Raw genomic sequence first — 22,591 nt, forward strand, 5'->3', positions numbered from 1 at the left:
TGAACTTTGACATTCTTTATAGACAAAAACCTGATTGCGTGAAGAAGGATAGAGCGACAAACCCATTATATTCACCGAATTTCGAGCCTTAGGTCAGTGACCCTCGAAAATTTCTCAATTATAGCCTCATAATCATAATTATATGTTCCCTAAAATCTGGATTGATCCGTGTATAATCCATCATACAAGCAAAAAGGATTAAGGAAACTAATCATGGTTATTTTTCTCCCTTTGTGGGTGTTGAGTGCGCTTCCTTCCTCCAGTAGTCCTGTGAACATTACTCAATTATTAGCCCACCCTTGATTTTGTCGTGCTATGAAAGCCAAGATTTGACTTTTCAATTAATTATAGTTTTATTTAATTGGTAGAACAAAAAAACACGCATAATTAAACCATTTTCACGAATCATAAAGTAGCAGAATCAAAACTGAATTCACCAGCCGCAGTGCTATAATTTCTCGTGGACAATGACATAACCAACAAATCATTTTCATATTTGATAATTGGACATATTGTGGACGAAAAATTATGTCGGTCGTAATGATGTCAAGGGAGTCCCACAACCTAATTAGAGTAAATGACATTATTAGTTTAGGCTTATGGAAAGGTACAAGTAGCAACCCAAACGGATTTCATGATTCACAGTAGCTGTTAAAGAGGATTTCTAATCAAATTGAGAAATAAGATTAAATAATTTGAAGGGCGGCCATGTTCGTCATTTCCAAAATAAATACCAGATCCAGTATAGCATTATAAGCTGATCTAAGAGTTGATCTGATGCCAATCGGTAACGATAGGTAATAAATTAAATTCTAAAGCATGAAAGAATTAGCCAACCTACCCATTACCCAAAATAAATGTAGACCTCCTACACTAAACCCCCTACCAAAAAGAAAATGACTAATCTACACGGGGATATTAAGGCCGTAGGAGTGTGCTCTAAATCTGTTGCAATGGAAGGAACAACAAAATAACAGAGCTCCTCGCCACACTGCAAGAAGACTACCACTCGTAATGCATAACTCACTACCTCAAGATACTAAACTGCCATGTACATGACCAAAGTGGTGTGGCCATTACCCCGTCATCCTTGAGGCATGCTGTGTATTGACTCAAATCTGTAAGCAATAACTCCCCAATCTATGTTGTGCAGTTGATGTCGATCATCCAGTCTGCACGGGAGAAAGTGATAAGCAAGCTGAGGGTCATCTTCATTTTTCTTTGCTGAATTTGAGTTAATTGACCAGTAAATCAACTAAGCAGGAAACCATTAAGTCTTAAACTAGACTACTTGCATGACAATGGTTCAGTAATTATATGTTTGATTAATACTTGAGTGGAGCAGCACAAGGACAGGAGAGCAACTAGAACACACACCAACTAGGGAAAGTAGAAAATGAGAAAACAGATAGTCACATAGATTTCGTCAATCAACTTATTTAACAATCTATGGAAACTTTTACAGCATTCCCTGAAATATAGAAGACATGCTTACCATAGGACATCTAGAGGAAACCGCAGAGACACCACAAAAGTGCAAATCATATATGCCATCAAATAGCAAGCTTTAAGCACTCAACAAATAGACAGAACTAATGGTACTCCAAGAACCTTTCTAACAAACTCATCTGAAGAAGGTGAAGGAAACAAATTTCGACAGATCAAAGCACAGAATTCTCATCACTAGACAAGGCAGTGAACAAGTGAATGGTTTCAGTTACCAACCTACACAAGCAAAGACAGAGAAAGCAGAACTATGGAATAGCCACCCCAAGACAGCCAAGAGAAGAAAAATTAAAAGAGCAGGACATACTTACATTTACATGCCAAGCACAGGGCGATCAAATATATGCAATTTTCAGGAAAGCTGCATAAGGGAAGCTTGTCTCAACCAAAACCAAATCCTTCACTAGCCTCATGGATAGCCAAAAGCAAACGTTCTTGAAGCTGTTCCTTGGAAGTATACTCCGGAAGGTCAAGTTGGTTGAAGCTGAAAGGAAAAGACAAAAGTGACTGTAAGGGCCACTATAGCTTTGCTATAAACTACCACCCAGATTGCAACTACTTAATGATGAGTGAACTACTGATAAGCCTATAATAAGTCTGATATACAAGCACCGACCAGGTATGTGCAGATGGAAGCCTCTCAGGAGCTCCATAAGCTTTGTGAATCTGAAATCTCTGAGGGCCAGAAATCCCTTGCAATGCCTTGAAACCCTCCAAAGGAACCTAAGGCCAACAGCACCCACAATTAATCCCAAAGAAGAAATCCACAGACATTTAAAGGAAGTGTGCATGCACTCTGTAAAACATTCAACGGGCATACAGAATCCTGAACCACCGAACAAAAGGGGAAAGTAGGGTCTTTTTTTACAGATAGAATAGCAGATATACAGGGGAAACAAACATCAATCTGCAATCACAAATTACCAGAACTCAGCAACACGTGTAACAGAATTTATAAGCACCTGAATATATTTGGTTTGCAAAAAAAAGAGGCTCTTTTCTCAAGAAAAACTGACTTCGGTATAAAATTCACCTGTACTAGGGTGGGAAAGAAGGGAGGAAGGGGTTCTGTAGGTTTGGTTCCACATCAATAGAAACAAATTCTATCGCCTCTTAGCAGATTCTACATGTGACGAAAAAACCTCTGCTAGTACACAATGGTATCTACTAACCTTGGATGTGCCGGTCACAAATTGCAGAAATCTTGCCATGTCTTCCTTGCTAAAGCCTTTAACAACCTCCCAAAACCACTGAACAGCAGTAGATGCTGCTGTATATCCAGTATATTCAGTGTTGGCCTTCAGATCTTCCACTGTATACCGAATCATGTTAAGAAGCTTCATAGGAAACAAATAGGGTGTATACACAAAGCAATGGTGGAGACGCATGTCCACTTACTATCAATTTCTGGAAGACCACTTATCAAAAGTTCAAGCTCTTTATCATTGAAAATGGAGATAAGTTCGCCTGGTACCAATTCATTGAAACCTTCAAGGAACGCAGTTATTTGAGGGCGAATAGCATTTGTCAGAATATGGTCAGCAACGAGATCAACATACTCGTGCTTTGTCTCTTCTGTGACCCTTATATTTCTTCCTCCAGGTTTAAGCTCATAATCAGTAACCTTACACATGCAAGATTAAAAAAAAAATAAAAAAAAAATAGTTTAGATATCACCTTAACAGAGTAATCTGACTTTCTCATATTTTTTTTTTTTTATTTTTATTTTTGTCTGGAAGGAGGGGTTCAAAAATTTATGCATACTAACCTCTGTTTTCTCATAAAGAATGAGTTTTTCCTCATCCGCGTCCATGCTAAAAGTCAAATCTGGTATATCACTCACATCATTCTGGTACAGGAAACCAAGAAACCATCAGAAGTTCCATGGATGAAATTCTAGATCAGTTAACAAATTACTGCACGTTTATAAAATCTCACCTCAAGCATCCACTTCAAGTTCTTATAGTAATCAGGATCGACAGCCTCTATATCATGATATGTGACCTTTACACCAAGCATATGTTTGTAGAATGACCGGGTAAAATAAACATCCAGCAACTGCCCATCAAATAGTGCTTTGGCAACCTATAAAGAGTATCACGTCAAAGGCTTGAGATTAAGATGTGAAATAAGGATAAAGTCGTAGCTTGGATTTAAAAAAGAGTTCCAGGAGTCCTACCACGCGGCCTACAAATTTGAAGTATGAGAGATGTTCAGTTTGATAAACGGAATTCGGGTTAGGCTGGAAAGTTGCATTATTCCCAACGGTCGTAAACAGCAAAGCTCCTTTGTCAAATATGACCCTTGATAGCAATTGATACCACTCTCTTGTCAAACCACCAGCATCAATACCCTCTTCACCTTGAAAATGCACATTTAACCGTCCTTTCAGGTCTTCTTTTGGTCGCATACGCAACTGATTATAAGAATCCTCCAACACATAAGCCCGCCGAACACTAATTCGCAGAGGACCTGAGAGGTGATGTTCATGCTGCTGCCTTATTCTGGAGCGAAAATAAGCTCTCTTATTGTCAAAATCAATGAGCCGCGGGGCTTTCAGCATCACACAAAGTGATTTCTCCAGTAAGCCAGGGTTCTGCCTGACAAAAGCATTAAGCAAGCGCCGATGCTTTTCCGCGAATCTTACAAATGTTACAGCGCCATCTACCCTTTTATGTGAATCCCCAATAGACTTGGAGGACAACTTGAGTGAAGTACCGGCTAATTCTTTCACTTCTCTTGCAGTTGCATTGATATGATCTTGCTGCATAATAGAGATGTTTGCTTGAAGCTTCTCACACAGAACAAAGAAAGCCTCGATAAAAGGTAACAGCCGCTGAGTTCCAGGAGGCAATGGAGAAGATACAGATGAAGAACCAGCTTCATGTATATGCTCCCCGGTATTAGTACTTGGCATAACTGAAGCAGAAGTGCTCTGCGTGAGCTCCAACTCCATGGCGCCTATGCATTCACTCAGCTCTTCCCATAAAGGTTCTAGTGCAACATTTAACTTCCACATGATGTTATGCTCATCATGCTCCTCCTCCATAGATGTGTCAGTATTGCCATCAGCACAAGCTGTACTTAGTGAACTAAGTGTTTGTAGTACTCGAAGGACTGCAGCTCCAGCCATAGATCCAGCACTCAATCCCAGCATGTGTGTATTCTTAAGTGTGATAAGCTCTTCGACAGCTGAATTGCTCAGCCTTTGAGTCAACTCTGAAAGTTCTGAAATGAAGAACTTCCGATGGGGAGCAGCAACTGAGGCTAGCATCTTCAACACCTCGCCCGCAAGCATGTAAACTTTGTCTGAAAGCCTAAAAGATATACACTAGAGGTCAAATAGTTGCAGCACAACATTTAACTTTCAGGAGTGAAAAGGAAAGATAAACAAAAGGGGAAATCGAGGAACAGGAAATGAAAGATCTCAAATCACGAACAAATAGAAACATAAAATATTTAGGCAAATCAAGGTACAGAAATTTTAAATAGAAAAATACCCTTCATGACCAAGAAGACAGCAAAGATTGTGCAAGTCAGACTGTGGCAGCTGCAAGAAGATGTCACGAATGTTTGGGCTTCCACTGGCATCAGATGCAGGGTTGGCAGAACCAGTGCCGCTATCATCTTGAGGGGACTTTATGTCTGGCAATCCAGGATCTTTCTGTATATCACTCATAGTTTCATTGCCAACAGGATTATGAGAACCGTCTACTGTTTCATTATGAGAACGGTCTACTGTTTCATTACTAGAACGGTCCACTGTTTCTTCAGAATGAGACTCACACTCCATCTTGGAAACTGCATTACGGACAACTATTTGAAGGAGGCCCATGACCTACACGGTACATGTAAGGAAACAACAAATATATCTGAGCCAACTATCTCCAAAGACCTAATATTTCAGTAGTATCAAAGCATTTGAGCATAACCTACCTGTTCAAGATGTGCTATGCTGCGTAAAAAAAGTGGTTGGTTCAAGAGCTTGAGAAATAAAACCAATGGCATATCCCTCTTGTTAGAGCTTCTAAAAGGATTTGAGGAATCTCCTCCAACAATTTTTTCCTTGCCTTTGTCCCTCTTGGTTTCCAAACACTTCAAATCTGACCACTCTGGAATAAGCGAGAGCTCAAAGTAGAAAAGCAGACTGGCAACCGCAGAGTGGCTGTCGGCGAGGTAAGTTAAGATCTCCAGAATCCGACGCAATACCAATGGAGGAAGTCCTGGGAAATGACTTAATGGTTAGCAAAAGACCATATGTAAACAGAGACCTACAACGTCACTTTAGAAGAGAAAGATACCATCAAATAGTTGTGATCGGCCATAAACAATATTCGACTGACAGCCATAAAGTCTCTGTGAGTTAATGGTTGTTAAACCACCAACTGCCCCTCCAGTCTCGGGCTTGATAGCTTCAAGAAGAAGGTGGACTAGAACTGCTCTTGTGCTGCTATGCGCACACAAATTCAACAAGAGTCTCTGCAATAGACCTTTCCCAAGAGGCTGAAAACAAATATTGAATGTCTCAGCTCAATATGTTGAGCACAGATCATAAAATATAAATGACCAAAATATTACAACACCAACTACAACTCTACAGAAGCAAGCCTATTGTTTGATGGTAGAAGCATTTTCATTTCAAAGCCATTTGCTCGATTGATGTGAAGCAATTTACCTGTGCTAATCGCAAGAGGCGGATCAACGCTTTCAAGCCATTAGCATCTAAAAGTGGCTCGCCTTCAAGTTCCTTCAACTTCAAACTCTCTGAAAAAGAGGATGAAGCCCTCCGGCCGATTGTGACACCCACGCCCCTGTCCATAACTGTCTGTCTGTCAAATCCCAGCCCATTTCTACGACCATGAAGCCTGTGGCTGCCTCCAAACAAGCTACGTGCTTGGTAATGACTCATAGCTCTGTCCCGAAGCATTTGCGCTTCAGCGAGTAATGGAGATGGCAATGCTGACAAAACAGCTTCTGATGACGTTAACAAAACCTGACAAGCACCCAAAATAAGCATAAATAAAATGTTAAAACATTAAAACATTCAGAGGAATGGGCAAAAAAACACTCCAGGTACCGACCTCTTCACGCAGATCAGCTGGAAATGTGGCTATGATTGAAGCATTATCCATTTCCACAGGCTGACCTTCAGTCTGCTGTACGACTCTTTGAGCCCGTTGTTGGGCAAGAACTTCTGCTTGAATATCTGGAGGGAGAGCAGCTAAAAACTCTGGATCGATATCTTCAGCTGTCGGTGCTGTATAAGTTGGAGGTTGAGCCTGAGCCTGCTGCGATGCAAGAACCTCTGCCCGAAGATCTTCAGGTAGTGCCTCTAAAAAGGTTGGATCGATAGCGTTTGGAGTAGAAGCTTCATTATTTAAGCTAGTTTCATCAGTTTGACTAGCGTCTTGAACTTCCTGAAGGTTCTGAGTCACTGATGGTTCCTCAGGCAGAATAGGTAATGGTTGGTCACTCTCCCTTTCTGTTTCTACACCGTGCATATGTATATCAGTATCCTCCTGACCTACAGAAAGATGATGAGCACTGGAATCCAGCATTGCTTCCCCAGAAATTAATAGTGGCTCATCAGTGGCATGACTGTCTGTTAACGTGGCTGTGTCATTGCGTACATCAGTCGAGGTCATATTGCATATGTTTACATCCCCATCAGCAGTCCTATCATGCATCGCGTTGCCTTCGCCTTGTATAGATGATACAGCATAATCTGCAGTTCTCTCTATGTTATCACTTGGATTTGCATTTCCCTCTCCAATCACCATGCTGCCATGACCATTGTTTGACCTGTCCAAGAGTACATTTTCCATCGGATCAATAGCTTCCATAGCTTCCGGGAATTCACCTACCTGATCAGCGACAACCTCCGGATTGTGTTCCCTTTCACAAGACTGAACTTCAACTGGTTGATTGGATTCTTGCCCACTACTGTTATGGCGATCATCATTTTGTTGGCCAGCAGTGCTATCACCCTCCATCTGCTGTTGATTCTCACCAACTACAGGTATGTCCTGCTCTCTCTCCAGTAATCCAACAGCAGGATTAGTAGCTGGAGCAATTCTGCTTAGTTGAGAAATGAACTGCTCCTCAACCATCTGTGCAATAGCAACAGACTGACCGCCCGCTTGGGGTTGACCATCATCAGTCCACCTACCATCACCAGGCCTCCGACCTGGAACATGTAGAGACTCCAAACCAACAGAAAAGTCAGCCAAAGGTGGGGGTGCTGCACCACTGAGCCTGTCACTGAAAAGGCTAGACGGCGCACTATCAAACGGGAGTACTGGAGAATCAAAAGTGTAAAAACGAGCTACATCCAGTCTACCAGCAAATAAGGCTTCTGAATCTCTGGACGAGTTCCCAAGAGATGACCAGACAGGAGCAGAGTCACCAGACTGTGATGGCCTCGAGAGAAGAGGATGTTGCAGACCAGTAACTTCAGTAACAGATTGTTCCAAGGAATTCCTAGTTGTTTGGCGGCGGCGCTCAAAGCCAAAGGTCCTGCGAAGACCAAAGAGGTCGTCAACATTCCACCCTTCAATTGTCTCACCTCCAACATTAATAAGGCCACCACCTGTTCCAGGTTGCCCTAAAACTTGTAAATGGTCAAGGCCGTCCAAGGCTTCCCTCCACCTAACCTCAATAACTCGATTTTCATGAAACTCATCATCCTCTTCATCAACCATGTCATCATTGTATTCACCTCCCAGGCCAGCATCATCATGCTCTTCCCCATCTGTATCAGCCAGAGACATCAAGCCAGTGCCATCTTCAGCTATATCTTCATCCTCATCCTCACCCTCATCATCATCCTCGTCATCCTCGCCGTCATCTCCCATATCATCATCTTCTTCACCCATTTCATGATGTCCCCTATTCTCAACGTGGAAACCCAAGCCAATTTGCTCTGTGTCGTTCAAAACACCGTTGTCTTCCATCTCATCACGCATGTAATCCAACCCAAGCTCGAGAGGAGGATTACCTGCATTTGCTTCTTCTTGCTCAGTTCTCATTTCTTGCTCCATGGACGGGTTTGTAGTCACATTCTCATTGCTGTGATTCTGAGAAGCACTAGCCGGCAGTTGCCCTGCATTTGAATTAGGAACCTCCTGCTGGCCGTTTCCATCTCCACTGGCCTCAATATTTGGAAAGGCTGATGTTGTATTCACCTGATTATCCGACCTACCATTAAGGGCAGTTGACTTTTTCTTGTTCACAGAATCAGTTTTAAAAAGTTGCTCACTAGCATTGGCAGCCCTTGTTAGGCTTTCCAGTGTTTTAAGAATCAGATTCACAACTTTCGGAGCATCAGGGTGATCCAAATCAATTGCTTGAAGGACACCAGATAAGCACTGGACCAATCCTCCATCTATCATGCTTTTGGCTATGTCTGGAGAACAACCAGAACCGGGTAGGTCGCCTGAGGATGAGTTCTTGGACAAGATGGAGTATGCCAGATCAACAAAAGCACGGACCTTTTTATCTGGCAATAAGCTGCTACAAGCGGAGTTGCTTTCAGACTTTACAAATGAAGACAAGGCTTTCACAAGTTCATTAATAACCCTCCTACGACCTTCACTAGATCTGCCAGACAAAACTACCAGAAACCATGAAGCTTTTTCAGACAGCTTATCTCTCCATTCATCAGGGCCTGCAGATTTATCGATTGAAAGGGGAAGAAGCCGTTGCAAAACATGATGGATAATACCACCATGACCAGTATTCTCCGGCTGATGGGATCCCCGAAGTTGACACATCTCCAGATCCCTTCTCAGGATAACCCCAAGAGCATGTACATACATCATAAGAATGTCACTCAATAATTTGAGTACAAAAGTAACTTTAGCAAGCCCTGCTGATTTCTCTGATACATTGTCAGACTGAACCTCCCGCACCTCATCAACCTTTGATTTCCCCTTTACTTTGACTATGGGCTCATCAACCTCCATAGCACAGGCGTTTCCCATACAATCTTCTCCCAATCCCTGTGTAGGAAATGCTGCTACTATTTCAAGAAGATGATCAATTACCTGAGAAATATTTGCAGGGATCTTTTTGTGGCCTTTAGAACACTTTCCTGATCCATCATGGGCTTTATTTTCAGAAATTCGCACACACTCGTTAGAAGCTCCAAACTCGACAGATGTTTTACCTTTATCTTTCTCTCTCTCCTTGTCTCTCTCTTTTGATAAGACAATGATAGATCTCCCTCCAGATGATTCGAGCTGGCAAACTGCACCTGCAGCTTTCACGAAGACTCCAGGGTCTCGAGACATCACAGGTGCCATTGATGTTAAAAATGTTTTAACAGAAGTACGACCAGCATGACGACTTCCACTAAGGGTCTGCCGTATCTCCATCTCCATGGCTGTTTGCAGGGTCTGAGGATCTTCAAGAAGATGTCTAACAATGGCAGATGCCAAGGTGTCATATCCGGGGAAGTAACAAGATCTTGGGAGATCAAAAAGAGAAGCCATTCCTCCATTTTCAAGAAACTGAATGGCAAGAGCATGTGTTTTTGTCAAACGTGCACAAAGCTGTAGAGCAGCCTGCATAACCATGGCTGGTGCATGTTGTTTAACCAAGTCACAAGCAAAATCAAGCACCCTACGACTGTCCTCTATGCTCAAAAAACCTGTAGGTTTCCCAAATATTTTCTCAAAACCAGTGGACGATTCGTCATCCTGGGAGACTAGAGTTGACTTCTTCTCAATAACTGCTTCAGCATCTTGGGATGGGAGATGCTCTTCTAAAGATTCTGGTAAAGATGCAGCTATGACTCTTTCAGTTTCATCACCAGAGATTTTAGGCCTGGTTTGCAACAGATTAAATAAGATTAGCAGCAGTGCACTGATGCATCTAGGAACCCTAATCTCATTTTCAGCTCCAGCCTTGAACTTCATCAATATTTCAAGTACTACAGAGACAATTTCATTCTTTGCTGCAATTTCCCGTATATTTTCATCTTCAGATAGAAGCAATGCCAAAGTATGTGTTATCATACATAAGGCACCAGAGTCCCTGGAAAATTCCAGCTGGCAATCTTTCAACTGGTGAATCAGATATGAAATCACTTTTGCACGATCTTCTCCTTTGTTCCGACTGCAAAGAGTCACAAGTAAATCCATTAACGGAAAAGCAATTGAGTCTGTGCTCTGAAACAGCTTAATTGTTGCAGCAAGGACATCTTCAACAGGTGGTGGCTTAGTTTGTTGTTCTTCAGATAGAACCTCTACCGATCTATCAACGTTGTCGGCTTTAGAAGAGTCTGATGAATTCCCAAGTGACAAAGCTAGTGCACGAGCCAACTCATCTTCTTCTTGAGCAGGATCTTCAGCATGACTAAACAACCACTCCATAGCCATCTCCACACTATTCGTTTCAACTCGTCTTAATGCCTCCTCAGCTCTTGCTCTTGAAAAGCCCATATCAACAATGGTAGAAATAGTAGCCTCATCAGGTGGAGGAGCCACTGCACGTGGGTTTGCAGAACTTGATGACCCACTGCGATTTCGTTTCACATCCCCAACACCACAGTAGATGTAAGTTATAAGCATAATGATAGAATTAATAAACCCGGGATTACAACTGGGGAACATCTGATGGTTCCAAATGGGAAGTACAACATCTAGAACCTGAGACTGCAGCATACGGACAAACACTTCTGGGTCTCTTGGAACAGGAAACAACCCAATAGACAAACCGACAGCAACTGGCTGCACAAGGAGCTGCGCTTGGGATGTTGAGGTTGGAGACAACAACAAAGCTGAATTGACAAAATATTCAAGCAAACGGCAATAGCTCTGCAGAGTACTAAGAAGCCACGAACTGTGAGATAACTTGTTTTCCTCACCACTATTTTCAGGAACCATTCCAGATGTCAGTACAGAATAGGGAAGTGTCCACAACAACTGACTGGTTGCTTCAAATGTTGTTAGAAGCTCCTTAAAGGTTCCTTGGGCATAGAAATTGTTAATCATGGACGCATAACAGGTACGCCGCCTGGCATCAAATGTTAGGGTCAGCATATCATCCACAACCTTACCAAGATATCGACACTTGACAGAAGGTGGTATATCAAGCGCAGCAGCATCTGGATATCCTGAGAAACCAAGAGCCTCGAGAAAAACTTTGGCCAAGGCAGTTCCTATGCTCTTTGAAGCTGAACTTAGAGATCCTGTTTCAGTTCTCCGACGATTTGGAGATGTAAATCCTTTAACAAGAGCCATAAAGAAAGAACGCATGCTAGAAGCAAGCTTGTTTAGATTTTCTAAAACCAGAACACTGGGAGTTTTTTTCTTCACCTCCTGGATTGTACTCTCCACAACACTGGGAGCAACTTCAGAATCAACTTGTAAACTTTCCAAATGCCTACTGGTCCTTCCACCACGAATTCGTGCTAAACCATGTCTACTACGACGATTAAAACCTTCACTTGAACGAATTACAGAAAGAAACTCACGTTCTACGCCCCATTGAGAGTGAGAACTATTCCTGATAGAAACAGGATTCATGTATCTAACTGAAGGAATATTAGTCTCCTCATCACTGTCTCTACCTCCTATATTGGAAGAACCTGCTTCTACATTTTGAGGCTCTGCTTCCACGTTCTGTTTCTCATCCACCTTAGAATCACAACACAAGGAGATTTGCCAAAGTACTTCCTTATACGCTCTCCCAAGATCCTTTAAGACATCAGCATCCGCAGTTCCTAACTCAGAAACCACAGTAGTACTTCCCTTCAACAAAGAATTGGAGAGAGATAAAATACCTTCAAGACTTGAAAGGTTCTTCAACACAGTTATCCTCTTAGCAGATTCCACCTTTACAAGCTGAGATCCTCGAATTTGAACTATAAGTTCATTCGTTAACTTCAAATGTTCTCTTAAAAATGAACAGACTGCACGAGCAAGAGAAGCAGCATGCTGTGGAGAGAAATTCTTAAATGCAACAGATAAGGTCTGACCCACAGAAACAGATAGGGGCAAGGCAGGCAAAGTGAACAGCTGCAGAACAGCTTCAATTCCTTTCTTCTCAACAAAAATACGGCATGTATCAGAGTTCTGAAGAATTGTTTCAAGCAGACGAGCAGCATTGCCTATACATTCAGGAAGAAAAGACTCGATGTTTGGTACCAAAGAATCAGAAGACGGTTCGACATGCTCCAAACCTTTAGCCTTTTGTGAGTCTTGCTCAGGCAAAACCACACCCCTATCCTCACCTTCAGTTTCCATTGGAACAGGGTTAGAAGAACTAGGACTGTCGGCTGAGGGTGAAATAGCTTCTGGAACAGATCCAAGTTTTGCAATCTCCTCCAAGATCTCAATCATAGTTTCCACTCCAGGTCCGCGCAATGATGCGGTGTGCCGCATTAGTTCATCCAGGCCACTAGACAAAGATCCAGTGGTATCTCCACTAAGGGCTCTGACATATGTTTTTGAAGTGAAAATTTTTACAAAACACCTCAAAGCATTGCGATCTTTCACAGCCTGAAGACCATTGTTATTCAAGCACAACGCATCTAAACACTGAGGTATGCAACTGACAGCTTCTGCAGAGCCAACAACCCCATCCATAATGGCATCAATGAAGGCAGAAGGAAGACCAGCTGCTTCCAATACAGGGAAGCAGGTGGGATCTTTGTGAATAAGATCACTCATCACAGTTGCAGCAAGATGAAACACTCCTCCACCAAAATCCTTAGCTCTTCTGAAGATTATGCTCAAGCATTGAGGCAACAAGCTCTCCTCTGAACCATAAATACGAGAAGTGGTTCCAGGAGCATAGGTTCCCAGAGATATAGCACGTAGTAAAGCTTTCATCAGTAATCGCCGATGATAAGCAACCAACACATCAGAATAAAGAGCCTGCATACTGTCTAGCTCGGAAGAAGTACTAGCAACAATCTGCGAACTATTAAAGTCAGAACTTTCGAGATCACTACTAGCAGTTGGCAGCTTTATACCATTTTCAACACGAGAAACTTCTACATTAAGGCGTGCTATGGTGTCATCCAAACCTCCCAAATCTCTGAATAGCGCAGCAGCTGGATTACTATAATCCATGAATGCCTCTAGAACATGAACAGCCATGCTAACTAAATGCAAGTGTTGAGGATCCGTATCTTTAAGTAGCGGTAGAAGTGTAGGGATGAACCCTGCTTCTCGCATGGCTGAGCAACCAGATGAAGATGAGACCAAAATGGTAACAAGAGATAACAAAGCCTCAGCGAAAAGGACAGACCATTTTGAGGAGTTACTAACAATGGAATCAATGGCCTTTTGCATAAGGCTGGAAAGAATGCCACGATGCCCCCCAGATGTTACAGCTGTCAAAACACTTGGCTGGCGTGACCGATCTTGACACAGAGCAACCAAGGAAACAAGAGCCAAAATTCTAATCTTCTCGGGAACCGCGTCTTCATGGCTCAATAAGGTAACCAACTCATTAATGAACTCTGGTTCACTGTTGAAGAACGAAACCAAATCATCTGAATCACTGCATGCTTGAACAAGAGCTATAAATGCATAGAGGCGTATGCAAGTGTACTGTTGTCGAGAAGCTGGGGAACTGAATGCCCTAGCATACCGCAATCTTGTCAAAAGAGGAAATCTCAAACTAGGAGGAACCTTGTATTGTAAGATTAAAGTGTTCAAAAGTTCAAGATCGGACTCTTTTCTGTTGTCAATGTTAGGCAAATGGATGATCTGTAAACCAATGGGAGCAGTGGGCTCATCTGAAGATTCAGTTGCATAGAATTCAAAATGTAAGGTGCAACCTAACTCATTAGCACTTGCATCAGAGCTGTCCTGCAGAGCACACGCAATTAACCCAAGGCCTTCTTCTTTTCCTCCCCAACCCTGTGCAAGAGCGAACAGCTTTGAATTAAGAGAAGCATCTCTAATGACATATTTCCCTATTGTTTTCTTCAAAAAGGCAGCCAAAGTTTGCAAACACGCCTCAACCACATCCGCATCAGTGGAAGCAAGCAACGCTGACAAGTGATGCTGCACAACCCAAAAAACAAAAAAAATCAAATTCGAAATAATATAAAATTTCATAATGTGTGTTGGGGATGCTATTGAAAACACCAACTACATTTTTTACCAGATCAAGAGCAAAGATGGAGACGGAAAGAGTTCTAAGATATTAATATACATTATTTTATTCAGAGTAGATTGGTACTTTCTACATCTGAGAGTCAGTTCAGACACTAAACTGAATTATTCCTCCTTAGGCATACAAGTTTATCAACAATGCCACCTCAAGATGTATCACTTCTAACCCATGTAAAGCCACTTTACTTTGCTAAGCATAAGACGAGAAGCTTTAAAACCCCTCATCTTTGCATCCACTGTTCACATGGTACATAATAAAGAAAAGGAACTTATAATAACTCCGCAAACTTAAAGATAGGAAGGATACAAAACTGTCTTCAAAAAGAAACCAGAATACAACAAGACATGCACCTCCCAAGGAAATAGAGCCTAGAAACATAACATTCTGTAGTTTATTCCTATTGATGACTAGAAGGAACTAATTGGCTTGCTAATGTCTTTAAACTTCACAGCTTATTTTATTATAAGGTAAACGATTTTAAATTTTACAGCTTATACCCTTGTATTACACCATCGCATGATTTAACTCCATTTTTATTTACCAAATCACATATTTGCTATCGTTGTAAAAGATCCTAGAGATTCCATATCTGCTATTCTCCAAAAGCATCTTCCTCTAAACCGCCTTGTTTCATTTCAATAGTGAAATTGGAGGACCAATATTTTTCCTTTATTTAAAAATTGTAAATTCTTTTATGACCATAGAACTAGAATAATCCTGAGCATATCATACCATTGTCCAAAAAAAAAAAAAAAAAGCCAAGCATTTTACACTAGAGGAAGAAATAATGATTCAGCAGTAATCAAGCTTTGCAAGAAGATCAGAATTCGTATCTTGGCAAACAAGCTCAGTACAACGACCATCACCTCAACAAATAGTCCTTTCTTCTATTTACTTTTTTTTTTTTAGGGCAGTCTCTAACACTACAGAATAAATTTCTTTATGCCAAGGGTCCCTACCAGCTAAAAAGAAATAATCTGTGGTACTAAGGAAGCACGCTAACTTCGAATCACAAAGAACTGGGCAACATGCAGACACACAGAAAGCTAATTATATTCTTTTATAATTATTAAAATCAGGAGCAACAAAATGAAAAGAGCCGCTTTAGGCATCTTCAGTACCTCATATGAGCTGTAGAAATGCTTATTTGTGCAGTTCTCCAATATTATCCTTATAACACGAAGGACCTGGAGGACAGCTTCCCTTGGGAATTGAGGATCAGATTCCAAAAAGTGGTCATCAAATTGCAAATCCTTCCTAGTCTTAATGTATTTCTCAAAAAATGTATCAAAGTGATTAAAGAGATCAACCCAATGATAAAAATCTCCCTGCATACACATGAGCAAGAAAAGGGAAAATAAGTTAAGAAAGGAGAAGACGTGCATGAGGGGGGAATAACATTAACATCGTCAACATGAAATCTGTATAGGTACCTTATCAAACTCCCAAACAAAACTTTTCAAGGGTTCTTCTATGTTCTCTAATGGAGTAGCAGTGACGCTACTGATAAATGATCGGATCTTTGGAGGCTGAAAAAGGAAAGGCAAAAACAAAGTGATCAGTGCACATTTAAATTTCTTTTAAGCAATAGAAGTTAAACATAACGCCGGCACCTTTCAAACAAACATCACGAAACCAGCCATGGAATATTTTGCTTCAAGAGGATGTCTTTCAATAAATTACTCAACTAAATTTTGGAACTTTGATAATAAGCCTGATTGGAGTAAATTAATGAGAAAACACCAATAAACTGTATTTTGTAAACTATAGATAAAAGAAGATTTTGGGATGTCAAGTCAAAAACATATCAGCCTGTCGAGCCTGACCAAGCAACTTCTACGATTAGTAAATTGCTCCGGTCATTTTAGAAGTTCAAAATGCAGATATCTATAACCTTATAAGCAATCGCAACAAATCAGAATCCGAGACTTGCTGTGATTTGAAAAGAAAAGGGAATGATGTTCAAATTACTAAATCCGCATATAAAATGTGACTCTCGTCAAGAAAAATATGGTATTCAACCTCGATTAACCGCTATGCGAGTATCGGGATGCATGCCTAATAGAAAACCCCTTGCGCTCCAACCAGTTGAAAAGTTCAGTTTCAACTCCGGAAAACCATAAACTTATAACATATCAATCAATCCACTACTCCTCGACAGCAAAACATTTGGGGCCAGCTATATGGAATGTCTATATCTAGTCGGTATATTCCCGCCCATTCCATAAAGCTTAATCACATGAAATCAAAAAGTTCTAAGGACATGTCTAGTCATATTAAATAAATTATTAACAAAATTCAACTCATGATGTCTAAAGAAAGCATCAACTTTGTAAGCATAACTTATAACATATCAATCAATCAACTACTCCTCGATAGCAAAACATTTTGGGCCAGCTATATCAAATGTCTATATCTATTTGTTACATTCCTGGCCCATTCCATAAAGCTTAATAACATATAATCGAAAAATTCCAAGGACAAGTCTAGTTAGTTGGATCAAATAAATTATTTACAAAATTCAGCTCGTGATGTCTAAAAAAGCTTGTAACAATCAATCAATCAATCAACTACTCCTCTATAGCAAACCCTTTGAGCTCAGCTATATATGAAATGCCTATATACACATTCAATCCATTCTCGGCCCATTCCTTTAAAGCTTAACTTAATCAAAAAATTCTGAGGACATGTCTAGCTAGATTAAATAAATTAATTAACAAAATTCAAGTCATGATGTCTTAAAAACGTCACCTATATAAACATGAGATAACTTCGTTACGAGATAAGCTAACATCAAAACAAAAAAACTCGGAAAAAATGCTATATGAAATGTCTATATCTATTCAATCTATTCACATCCCATTCCCTAAAGCTTGATGACATACAATCAAAAAATTCTAAGCACATGTCTAGTCAGATTAAATTAAACTTCTAACAAAATTCAACTCATGATATCTATAAAAACATCAACTTTATAAACGAGATAAGCTAACACCAAAAAATTCACCAAGTAATCTTCCAATCAATTTACATCTAATTAGTACATCAGACAAGCTTAATAACATATAATCAAAAAATTCTAGGGAGATCAGCTAGAATTAAATTATTAACAAATTCAACTCATGATGTCTCATCAACTTTATAAACGAGATCAGCTAACACCAAAACAACCATAAAAAAAATAAAAATAAAAATAAAAACTCGAAAATAATCGCGCTTCCAATCAATTTATGCCGAATTAGTATATCATAAAAGCTTAAAAACATATAATGAAAAGATTCAAAGGACATGTCTAGTTAGATTACTTAGATTATTAACAAAATTCAACTCCTGATGTCTAAAACACATCAATTTTATAAGAAAAATCACCAAGTTATCCCGTTGCCAATCAATTTAGGTCGAATTAGTATGATCAGAAATTAAAACACAGACACGCATATACATATATCACTAACCACTTCTACGGCCCATTCCATAAAGCTTAATAACATATAATTAAAAGGTTCTAAGGACATGTCTAGTTAGGTTAAATAAAATTATTCACAAAATTCAACTCCTGATATCTATAAAACCATCAATTTTATAAACGAAATAAGCTAACATTAAAACAACCATAAGAAAAAACTCGAAAAACCTACCAAGTAACCGCGCTTCCAATCAATTTAGGTCCAGCTATATGAAATGTATATATCTATCCGATATATTCTCAGCCCATTCCATAAAGCTTAAAACATATGATCAAAATACTCTAATGACATGTCTAGTTAGATTAAACATATGATCACAGAATTCAACTCGTGATGTCTAAAAAACATCAACTTTATAAGAAAACTTGAAAACAAATCGCGCTTCCAATCAATTTACATCAAATTAGTATGATCAGAAATTAAAACACAGATAAACACACATACATATATGTGACTAACCACTTCTACGACCCTCCTTCGCTTTAATTAACAAAATTCAAGTCGTGATGTCTAAAAAACATCAACTTTATAAGCTAACACCAAAGCAGCCATAAAAGAAACTCGAATAATCGCGCTTCCAATCAATTTATGTTTGAATTAGTATGATCAGAAATTAGAACACAAATGAACACACATACATATATGTGACTAACCACTTCTACGACCCTCCTTCGCTTTAATTAACAAAATTCAAGTCGTGATGTCCTAAAAACATCAACTTTATAAGCTAACACCAAAGCAGCCATAAAAGAAACTCGAATAATCGCGCTTCCAATCAATTTATGTTTGAATTAGTATGATCAGAAATTAGAACACAAATGAACACAAATACATATATGTGATTAACCACTTCTACGACCCTCCTTCGCTTTAATTAACAAAATTCAAGTCGTGATGTCTGAAAAAATCAACTTTATAAGCTAACACCAAAGCAGCCATAAAAAAACTCGAATAATCGCGCTTCCAATCAATTTATGCCTGAATTAGAATGATGATAAATTAAAACATAGATAAACATATATAGACATATATATGACTAACCACTCCGACGGCCCTCCTTCGCTTTAACTTCATCTTTATGTCAACCAACTGATGAAACCATTGGTTGAAACTAACCGATCAAATTCGATCCAATTAAATTGGAGAAGTTGAATTAAAAACTTCACCTTTATAAACATGAGAGATAACTTCCTTGCGAGATAAGCTTAACACCAAAAAAAATCACCAGTAATCGTGCTTCCAATCAATTTAAGTCGAATTAGTATGAAATGTCTATATCTATTCGATATATTCTCGCCCCACTCCATAAAAGCTAAATAAAATATAATCAAAAAATTCCAAGGACATGTCTATTAGATTAATCAACAAAATTCAACTCGTTATGTCTTAAAAAAACATCAACTTTATAAGCTAACACCAACAAAAACATAAAAAAATAGCGTTAAATTAATAAATTGATTAACAAAATTCAAGTCGTGATGTCTAAAAACCATCAACTTTATACGCTAACACCAAAACAGCCAGAAAAAAAAAAAACTCGAAAAAATAACCAATTCCAACCAATTTAGGTCAAATTATAATGATCATAAATTAAGACATAGATAAACATTTATACATATATATGACTAACCCCTTCGACGGCCCTCCTCCGCTTTAACTTCATCTTTATGTCAACCAACTGATGAAACCATTGGTTGAAACTAACTGATAAAATTCGATCCAATCAAATTGGAGAAGTTGAATTAAAAACGTCACCTTTATAAACATGAGAGATAACTTCCTTGCGAGATAAGCTTAACACCGAAAAAATCACCAGTAATCGTGCTTCCAATCAATTTAAGTCGAATTAGTATGAAATGTCTATATCTATTTGATATATTCTAGCCCCACTCCATAAAAGCTAAATAAAATATAATCAAAAAATTCCAAGGACATGTCTATTAGATTAATCAAAAAAATTCAACTCGTTATGTCTTAAAAAAACATCAACTTTATAAGCTAACACCAACAAAAACATAAAAAAATAGCGTTAAATTAATAAATTGATTAACAAAATTCAAGTCGTGATGTCTAAAAAGCATCAACTTTATAAGCTAACACCGACAAAAACATAAAAAATCGAGTTAAATTAATAAATTAACAAAATTCAAGTCGTGATGTCTAAAAAACTTTATAAGCTAACACCAAAACAGCCACACAAAAAAAAAAAACTCGAATTATCACAGTTCCAATCAATTTAGGTCGAATTAGTATGATCAGAAATTAAAACATAGACAAACATGTTATTTAAAAGTTCTAGGACATGTCTAGTTATTACATTAAATAAATTCTTAACAAAAATCAACTTGTGATGTCTAAAAAACATCAACTTTATAAACTAACACCAAAACAACCATAAAAAAACTCGAAAAATACACCAATTCCAATCAATTCAGGTCAGAAATTAAAACATAAGATACCCAGATACATATATCACTAACCACTTCTACGGCCCATTCCATAAAAACTTAATAACATATAATCAAATAATTCCAAGGACATTTCTAGTTAAATTAAACGAATTATTAACAAAATTCAAGTCGTGATGTCTAAAAACCATCAAATTTATAAACTAACACCAAAACAACCATAAAAAAAAAATTAAAAAAAAATTAAAAAAAAACTCGAAAAAATCACCAATTCCAATCAATTTAGGTCAAATTAGTATGATCAGAAATTAAAACATAAGACACACAGATACATATAAGCTTAATAACATATAATCAAATAATTCTACTAACATGTCTAGTTAAATTAAACGAATTATTAACAAAAATCAACTCGTGATGTCTAAAAACATCAACTTTATAAACTAACACCAAAACAACCATTAAAAAAAAAAAAAAACTCGAAAAAAACCACCAATTCCAATCAATTTAGGTCAAATTAGTATGATCAGAAATTAAAACACAAGATACACAGATACATATAAGCTTAATAACATATAATCAAATAATTCTAAGGACATGTCTAGTTAAATTAAACAAGCTATTAACAAAAATCAACTCGTGATGTCTAAAAAGCATCAACTTTATAAACTAACACCAAAACAACCATATAAAAACTCGAAAAAATCACCAATTCAAATCAATTTAGGTCAAATTAGTATGATCAGAAATTAAAACATAAGATACACAGATACATATAAGCTTAATAACATATAATCAAACAATTCTAAGGACATGTCTAGTTAAATTAAACGAATTATTAACAAAATTCAACTCGTGATGTCTAAAAACATCAACTTTATAAACTAACACCAAAACAACCATAAAAAAAACACGAAAAAATCACCAATTCAAATCAATTTAGGTCAAATTAGTATGATCAGAAATTAAAACACACAAATAAAAACATATACATATATAAAAAAACTAACCACTTCAACGGCCCTCCTTCGCTTTAACTTCATGTTGAAATCAACCAACTGATGAAACCATTAGTTAAAACTAACCGATTAATTAATCGATCCAATAATAAATTCGATAACTTGAGGGTTACGAACAATCAAAAAGTGATTTTAGATTGAATTGAATTTGAGGTTTTTATGAAGATCGTATCGGGTTTGGATATCTAGGGTTTTTTCAAAAGGGTTTAATTGGTAACTAAGGAGAGATTGAAGAAACAAAGAAAGAAAGATAGAAGCTGTGGAGTGTTGCCACTTGCAATCTGTATATATAAATAGGAATTCCAAAAGGATTTTTTGAGATAAATTAGGGATTTTCTTGCACAAAGGGAAAACAAATTTTATTTTATTTTGTATTTCAGGTGAAATGAATGTGGATAGAATCTGGGAAATATTAAATTAGAGGGATAGAAAATATTTTTATTTTTATTTTTATTTTTTGCTCGATGGTTCATTTTGATTTTCATATATTAATAATTTAGTATAAATAGCACAAGATGTTTTTCCTTCAATAATGGCTCATACTAAAACTCTCTAACCCGAAATATGTGATGAAGGAATACTTATCATTCTATGATAACTTGTGGGAATGAGTAGAAAAGTTTAGTTTAAAAATAAGTGACGTTTAGATTTTTATATACTAATAATTTAATACAAATACCACAAAATCTATTATATTATATTAGATAAGTTTTTTCCTTGAATTATAATATTGTTGTAGAATTTAACTAAAAATATTATGTTGGTTTAGCCATTTTTGGATTCAATATAAATCATATAGTTGTAAAATCTATTGGATACAATTTTTACATTTTGCTTGTATTGGAGCCCGTTTGGATTGGCTTATAGGTTTAAAGTTTGCGAACATAATTTGAAAAAATAAGTTGGGGTATCCAACTTATTTTTTTTATAAGTTGTTTTCGAACTTATAATTTTAGATAAACTAAGTTAAATGGGTCAATTATTTTTTTAGCTTATTTTAAGACTTGAAAAACTTTTACCACAAACACTCAAAAAAGTATTAAAACGAACTTATAAA

At 38.0% G+C, this 22,591-nt stretch overlaps 1 protein-coding gene across 6 annotated transcripts; it reads right to left on the minus strand.

The window, feature by feature from the left end:
* Positions 1 to 661: 661 nt before the first annotated feature.
* LOC132035847 (E3 ubiquitin-protein ligase UPL1-like) lies at positions 662 to 21,822 on the minus strand. 6 transcript variants are annotated; one of them, XR_009409452.1, is made up of 17 exons: positions 21,526 to 21,822; positions 16,074 to 16,169; positions 15,762 to 15,968; positions 6,588 to 14,528; positions 6,182 to 6,499; positions 5,808 to 6,009; positions 5,443 to 5,729; positions 5,007 to 5,344; positions 3,686 to 4,823; positions 3,445 to 3,591; positions 3,275 to 3,355; positions 2,905 to 3,130; positions 2,679 to 2,818; positions 2,123 to 2,229; positions 1,818 to 1,990; positions 1,496 to 1,725; positions 662 to 1,224 (listed from the first exon to the last, which is right to left on the minus strand). XR_009409452.1 is itself a non-coding variant. In XM_059425989.1 (15 exons), exons 1-15 carry the CDS (start codon positions 21,556 to 21,558, stop codon positions 1,888 to 1,890), a joined length of 11,364 nt encoding a protein of 3,787 aa, XP_059281972.1. In that variant the 5' UTR covers positions 21,559 to 21,822; the 3' UTR covers positions 1,813 to 1,887. The 6 variants fall into 6 exon arrangements, 1 of the variants encoding a protein (XP_059281972.1); XR_009409448.1 differs by lacking the exon at positions 1,496 to 1,725 and having other exon boundaries at positions 662 to 1,172; XR_009409449.1 differs by lacking the exon at positions 1,496 to 1,725.
* Positions 21,823 to 22,591: the final 769 nt, after the last annotated feature.

The sequence above is a fragment of the Lycium ferocissimum genome, chromosome 11 (genome assembly GCF_029784015.1).
Source record: "Lycium ferocissimum isolate CSIRO_LF1 chromosome 11, AGI_CSIRO_Lferr_CH_V1, whole genome shotgun sequence".
Lineage (NCBI taxonomy): Eukaryota > Viridiplantae > Streptophyta > Magnoliopsida > Solanales > Solanaceae > Lycium > Lycium ferocissimum.

Coding starts and splice junctions, on each gene's coding strand:
- LOC132035847 (XM_059425989.1), bottom strand. CDS start 21,558: ATGAAGTTAAAGCGAAGGAGGGCCGTTGAAGTG. Junction 6,010..6,181: donor GCCTCTTGCGATTAGCACAG/GTAAATTGCTTC, acceptor ATTTGTTTTCAG/CCTCTTGGGAAAGGTCTATT. Junction 1,991..2,122: donor CTTCCATCTGCACATACCTG/GTCGGTGCTTGT, acceptor TTTTCCTTTCAG/CTTCAACCAACTTGACCTTC.